General features: G+C 30.9%; 1 protein-coding gene across 1 annotated transcript; it reads left to right on the forward strand.

The window, feature by feature from the left end:
• The first annotated feature begins 5,753 nt into the window (after positions 1 to 5,753).
• On the forward strand, positions 5,754 to 6,790 carry LOC108488263 (uncharacterized). The gene has a single exon (XM_017792552.2). The coding sequence runs from the start codon at positions 5,935 to 5,937 to the stop codon at positions 6,556 to 6,558; it is 624 nt and encodes a 207-aa protein (XP_017648041.1). The 5' UTR covers positions 5,754 to 5,934; the 3' UTR covers positions 6,559 to 6,790.
• The last annotated feature ends 779 nt before the right edge of the window (positions 6,791 to 7,569 follow it).

Raw genomic sequence — 7,569 nt, forward strand, 5'->3', positions numbered from 1 at the left:
GTTTCAAGTGATTTAGTTAATATTTATAAAATTATGTTTCGAGATGAATACTATGTTTTCATATGATCAAATTAGCAAATTCATGGTTATGATTTGGACTTGAGTATTATAATTTTAGATGGTTAAAAAAGAAAATGATTAATATGTTTTGAATTGGAAGCCTAATTTTACATTAGGCAATATGTGATTTGAACATGAAATAGAATTAAAATGAGAATTATATAAAAATAGAATTGAAATGGATCATGAATTTGGTTTTTACTCCGTCTCACTAAGTTAGACTAAATCAGATATAGTTGGCATGTAATAGATTTGATCATGAATTATATGTTTTGAGAAATCGTAGTGCTAGGAATTAATTTGGAAGATTATTTGAATGTGGATATTTTGTAAAATCTAAATTTTGCAGGGGTTTGTATATAAAATAAGCAAAAATGTTGCCAAAATTTTTATTATATAATTTTACCACTTCGTTTCCATTTCAAAAAAAAAAAAAAAATGGAAAAGTGAGTTGCTTCGTTAACGAAATGTGGCATTTAATATTCGGATCCAATAACTGGGTTAGGTATAAGTTGTCACACTGATTATACCAGAGATATTTTAGTAATCTTAGCCTATAAAAATGGTCTTAGTAACCCTAGAATGACATCTTCATCTTCATAACATCAAGATTAAGAGAGAAGATTAAGAAAAGACTTTAAGATAGCTTTAAAGGTATTTTGCGTTTTAGCCAAAGAGCTTTGTATTTTGGGTTTAGGTTTTTTTTTATCTCTATCTTGTACTCTTCATTTATTTGCTAATTTAGTGAATTATTATTTTGCCTATGATTTTTTATCCTCTTCATTGGAGAAGTTTTTTCACGTAAATATTTGTGTCCAATTTTCTCTATTCCTTCTTTCTCATTGTCTATATGGGTCGATCCCAACAAATTGGTATCAGAACTTAGTTAGGATTCTACAATAAACTCGTTTAGAGACAGCGACAATTAGATTCGATATCAAGAAGTTCGATAGGATAACAAATTTCAGTTTATGGCAAGTTCGAATGACTGCAATACTGATTTAGAATGGCCTAAAAAAGGTCACTACAAGGAAAAAGCTCACAAATTTAGATCAGTCGAAATGGATGAGCTTGCTGAGAATGCTCTATCGATAATTCATTTATACCTCACAAATAATGTGTTGCTGGAAGTGCTTATTGAGAAAAAAAAATTCGCCTTATGGAGAAAGTTAGAAACCCTTTACATGAAAAAGTCTTTGGCTAATCGATTGGTGTTAAAACAATGCTTGTACACGTAAGCCCTAATGGATGCACCTTCGGCCATACACAACGTGTATATGCGACTTGGTTCAACAATGACTAATGCAACAATAATTTCCTCGTTTATTACAGAGTTGGAGTCAACTTGGTTGTTGTATATGCGACTTGGTCATATGAGCAATAAAAGTATGACCATTTTGAATAAGAGTCTTCCAATTTCCAAGTTCAAGCATTGTTTGGACTTGGTTAGTATCTTGATAAGATGAAGTTAGGCCCATGACAGGGCCCAAAAAAGGAGGCATGTTAAAATACAAGTCAAGGTGGAAATTTGTAGAGTGTGTATCACATTTTTCAGTCAAACTAGAGTCAAAGTAGGGGCGAAATCATGATGAGGAATCACGCGAAATCGCAATGATGTGACAACATTTGAAACAAAGAAAAGAAGAGGTGACTTCACGACGAGGAGCTTGGGACGTTGCAACGACGCGACAAATTCTAACTTAAAGTAGCCACGTAATTAGACTCTCAATAGGATTACTTTTTCCACTTAAACTCTGATTATACTAGAGGTATTTTAGTAAAATTAGAACTCTAATATTAACATATAAAAAGGGTCTTTGTAACCTTAGAATAACATCTTTATCTTCATAACATCAAGATTAAGAGAGAAGATTAAAAAAAAGGCTTTAAGAAAGTTTTAAGGAAATTTTGTGTTTTAGCCAAAAAGCTTTGCATTTTGGGTTTGGGTTTGTTTTTTATTATCTTCATCTTGTACTCGTCGTTTATTTGCTAATTTAGTGAAGTCTTCTTCTGCTTGTGGTTTTTTATCCTCTTCATTGGAGGAGTTTTTCCATGTAAATATTTGTGCCAAATTTTCTCTATTCCTTCTTTCTCGTTATCAATACAGGTCGATGCCCAATAAAATAAATGGAGTTAAACTTTCACTGTAAAATCACATCTGCAAAGAAAAACACTATACCTATGGCTCCTAACCCTAATAGAACTCACTTTTCTATTGTTGAACCACCATATCCGAAAGTCACACAATTACAAAAACTTCAACAATACAATAAACCAAATAGAAGAAGCTAAGAAAATTAGCATCCACAAAAAAAAGTCTTAAACCCAATGAATGACCAAGGCTTGACAGTCAGAGGGTCTCCAAGTGTCCATTTGACAATCTATATGGTGAGAAGGAAGAGCTTGGTGAGAGGAAATACATACTAAAAAACAGAGGCCATCTAACAGACGAGGAAACAATCGGAGGTAAGGGAGGTCAAGGCTCAATGATGGATTTTGATATTTTTAAATATTTTTCTGAGAAATCAAATTATTGAACTTAAAAGAAGGGAGTCTCTCATAGCAAAGGACTTGAACGGAGTTTGGTGATGGTAATGGAAATGATAAACGCTTATGGTGATGGTGAAAGGGAAAAGCAAAACCATGGAAAGAAACAATGAAAAAGATGAGATGTAAAGAATAAAATACTAAAATATATTATTTAAAAGATATTTGTAAAATTCATTAATTAATTTTTTTTATTTTTAATTAATAAAAATTAAATGAAAATTAGAAATTACATTATTTTTTTCTTTTATTACACGTGGCACAATATGATTAACTTTCTAATACACGTGGCATAACTTGATGGGTTGAGACTAAAAAAATTAACTATGTTAGCCAAGTACTAAAAAAAGTACCAAGTTAGATTACGATTTCCAAAATTAGGTACCAATTAGTTCCAAAAAAATGTTTAGGTAGAAAGTCGGTATAAGTTACTAAGTTCAAGTATTTTCAGTATATATCCACCTTTCAATAAATAATTCTATCTCATATAAATATAACATAAAATATATTGGATTATAAATGAGGGTTAAAAACATCATTTGACTTCAAAAGCATTTTTTTCAAACACAAATACTAAAAATTTACTTTTGTATTTGGGTTTAATGTATTTTTTACTTAAAAAGTTGTCAGCTTAGCATCACTTATAGCTCCAGAAGAGCTTTTGACCATAAAAGTGATTTTGAAAAGCAATACTAAATAAAAGTATTTGTGAATAAGTTGATGCGGTGTTAATTTCTTTTGAAGTTTATTGTTACAAATAAATTATGTAAAGAAGTATAATATAAATATATGTTCGAACAATTATAGCATAAAGCTAAACCATTTCAAAGTACAATAGACGAAGAACCGAACAAATCTGAAAAGAATTCAAACAAAATGCATGCATGGCATACACATAATAGAATTGGAAACCCACACATTATAAATGTGCACGATGAGACCCAAACCTGGACGCTTAATGATGCGAGGCCTCCACCTCAACTAAGATTATTAAAAAAATGATTTAATATAATATTTGGTACTTGAACTTAATCCTTTTTTGTTAATTTAATATCTAAACTTTTCTTTTCAATTTGATACCTAAATTTTATGAATGACAAAAATAGCCAATGTATGTTTAAGATGTGACCGATGATATAGAATTTTTTTTGTATTTGAAATGTTCAATTAATTTATGTTTAACTATTTTAATTTCTTTTAATTTAATATAATAATTTTATTTTATTTTGAATTTTTATTCTTCTTATCTTCTCTTATATGCATTATGTGTTTGGTCATCGTTTCACATTTGTTCTTTTGAAAAGTTTACATTAAAATTTTTAGGGATAAATATTAAATTTATATATTAATTTTAGTCCAATGTGCAATTTGAAATATGAGCATAGGTTTGATGCAATTATACACATGAAACTTGAATTGTGGCTTATATGTATGAAAATAAAACTTGATTTTGATTCAATTATACATATTTAAATAAAAGAATACATGAACTTATTTTCATATTGATAAATAAAATTATTTGGGTATGAAATATATCAACATAAAATAATATTAATTTAATAACATCAATAGTAATTTAAGAAAATTGAATCAAATTAAAATTTTATAAATAATATAGAAAAAATAAAAATTGATAGGTCAAAATTTGATCCAATATATTAGCACGCTAATTCGATAATTATCTCAAAGCTTACTTCTCTTGGAAACTCAGAAGATTTTGCTTCTCATTCAGCAAGCAGAATAATCATATCATTAATCTATGGGAGCAGTTTAATCAAAACTTTATGTCCTTAGAAAGTCATGGAAAGCAATCATAATATTAGAAGCCGCTTTGGAACCAAATGGACTGCAAAATAACAATGCCGATGTGAATACTGAATATTCTGAAAGCTCAAAACTGGTAAAGCTTTTTTAATTATTTCTTGTTTTAGACTTCACCATCCAGTGCACGAAGTATTCACCTCTTTCCTTCATGTGCTTTGTTTTCTCTACTTCCTTCTTCTTATTCTCCTTGTGTGCTAAAGTTATGATCTATCTTTTCACATTGGTGATTTTCAAGATTTTATGGGTGAAAGTAAATCGGAGAAGAAGGAAATTTTTCTCAGTTTTCCATGAAAGAAAGAAGGAAGCTTTGAGTACTTAAAAGAGAGTTCACTGACAAATTTGAAAAGCGCAACTGTAGGAGAATGGCCAACCAAAAACCACCATTGCATTGCCTTTTTCTCTTACATATGAAATAAGAAAAGATGGGTCCGGACTTCTTTGTTTTTTCTGCTCAAATAAAAAATGGTATAATATCAAGAATGGTCCCTATATTTTAAAGAAAAATTAAAAATCATCAAAATTTGGTATTGAGGAAATGAAAAAGAGAAGGAAAAAGAGATCCAGTTGCAGTAAATAAATCCTAATAGCCCCAAATTTGAGAAGAAGAAGAAGGAAAAAGAGAGAAAGAATTTAGACACGTATTGCTTTTATTTTCTTCAAATCCAATTTTTGATGGTTTTTAAACTTGCTTTAAGATTATAGGGACTATTCTTGATATTATGCCATTTTTTATCCTACCAGAATAAAAAAACATGTCGGCACCTGGAAGCCCGCCGCTATTTCGCTAATTAATGGACTCCTGGAAAAAAAATCCAAATGCATATGGGACAAGAAAATTGAAATTTTAAAAGATCAAAATAAAAGAATTTCTCATAAAAAAAAAAAGAAGCTTTCGGTAGTGATCGAAATTCAATTAATATTAAAAATAAAATAATTTTATTAATTTTAAAATTTTAGAGTATATTTTAAATAAAAATGTAATTAATAGATAATAATTCAAACCAGCAAAAATCTTTTTTTTTGTTCAAACTTGCCACTTCACAGATCTAATCCCACAATCCAACTATGAGGGTTGTTGGCCTTTTTTTAACGAATTTTATAAAAAAATTAAAAGATTATTACATGTCTAATAAAAAAATGTTTAATAATTTACTTGCAATTTTTAAAAAATTTATCGTTAGTATAAAATAATAATAATCATTCAATTATTGGTTAAGAAAGTTGTTTAAAAGTAAGCTGGTGCATGCCTCAACGGGGCCCAGAAATCCAATCCATGCTCCTCCAAGTCGGCTTAATTTTATCCAACAAGATGGGCTTAGTCGCCGAATGGCCGACGACAAGAAGCAAGGTAAACCACGTAAAGAAGATCAAATAAACCGCCGATTTCTGGGGCCCACTCACCTGTGCGCGTCCTATTATCAAATCCACTTCATTTTTTTTGTGTTTTTCCTTTCATTTTCTCTCTAATAAATTATATCACTTTCTTCCATTTTTTTCTCAACAATGGCAGCCGAAAACATTAGTTTCCCTCACGTTTCTAACGTCAAATCTTTGCCCTCTTCCATGTTCGAAATCGAGCTTAAGGCCACGTTTATCATAGTGGAGAGCAATGGCGGCGTTGATGCCGAAACTTTCACGGAGGTGGGGAGGATTATTTCTCACGTCATCCACGAGTTTCCTTTGGAGGATTTGATTAACGACGGAAACGGCGCCGTTCTGGACATGCTCAACTCCATGCGCGTCCCGGTTCAGACATCCACGGTGGAAGAAATTGCGGCCTCTGCTGTTCGAATGGCGGCGGCTGCGAGGGACGGAGGGAGCAAGGTTTTGAGAATGCGGGTGGGGATCGAGGCAGTCGTCCACGATGTGCCTGACTTTGGAAATAACGACACAGATGATGATGATGATGATGAAGATGAAGGGACGGTGGAGGCGGAGCAGGCGACGGAAAAACCGGTGAAAGTGATGGTGGAAGGGTCAGGAAAGGATTGTGCGATATGTTTGGAAGAGGTGGCGATGGGTAGTGAAGCGGTTTGCATGCCTTGCTCGCATACTTTTCATGATATTTGCATTGCGGCTTGGCTGAAGAAGAAGAAACGTTGCCCGTATTGTCGTTTTAAGTTGTAGAAAATGAATGGGCTATAATTTAAAGGCTAAACTATAAAAATAATCACTTTTGTTTGCCTCATGTTACATTTTAGTCATTTATGTTTGAAATGTTACGTTTTAGTCACTTACATTATCGTTTTGTTACGAAGTGGTCACTTTGCAGTTAAGCTCCGTTATCTTCCTAACGGCGGTCCCACGTGACAATCTAAATTAAATTTATTTAATTAAAAATCTATTTCTATTCTAGTAACTGGATATCTAAGTTAGTATTTAAAACTCATTTAGACTACCATGTACGACTACTGTTAGGGAGGTAATGGAGTTTAACAATAAAGTGACTATTTTGCAGCAAAATGATAACGTAAGTGACTAAAACGTAATATTTCAAACATAAGTGACTAAAATATAATCCGAGATAAATAAAAAAGACTTTTTTTTTTTTTTTGTAATTTACTCTAATTTAAAAGATGAAACAAAGAGTTTTGTTGTGTAAGAAGTAAATTTTCTTAAATTAATTTATGGACAGTAAAAATTTGTTTCGCAAGTGTAGTTTAATTTGAAGTAAATTTATACTACGATTTTCATTCGTATGTAGAATTCATGACTAAGATTTGGCATTTTGTTTTATGTAGATATGTAGATATGCACACCTTGCTCTCGCATGCTTTTCATGATATTTGCATTGCGGATTGGCTGAAGAAGAAAAAGCGTTGCCCTTGTTGTCGTGTTATTTTTTTATGACAGTAGGAATTGATTTGTCAAGTTTAATTTAATTTGGAGTATTTTGATATTACAATTTTCATTTGTAGAATGAATCTATGAATAAGATTAAGTATTATATTTCATGGCTGAAAAAATGTTTTCCTCTTCTTTATTTGAAATGTGTTTGTTCCATTCAACAACAACAATAAGTGTGGATCTTTTGAACAGAATTAAATATATATATATATATATATATATATGTTGGGTTTAAATTTTATTGTATATATATATTTTAATTTTATATAAAAATATAAAAGTACTCTTGTT

This window comes from Gossypium arboreum, chromosome 10 (genome assembly GCF_025698485.1).
Source record: "Gossypium arboreum isolate Shixiya-1 chromosome 10, ASM2569848v2, whole genome shotgun sequence".
NCBI lineage: Eukaryota > Viridiplantae > Streptophyta > Magnoliopsida > Malvales > Malvaceae > Gossypium > Gossypium arboreum.

Bases quoted from the DNA above. Each gene is read 5' to 3' on its own strand.
- LOC108488263 (XM_017792552.2), top strand. From the start codon at position 5,935: ATGGCAGCCGAAAACATTAGTTTCCCTCACGTTTCTAACGTCAAATCT.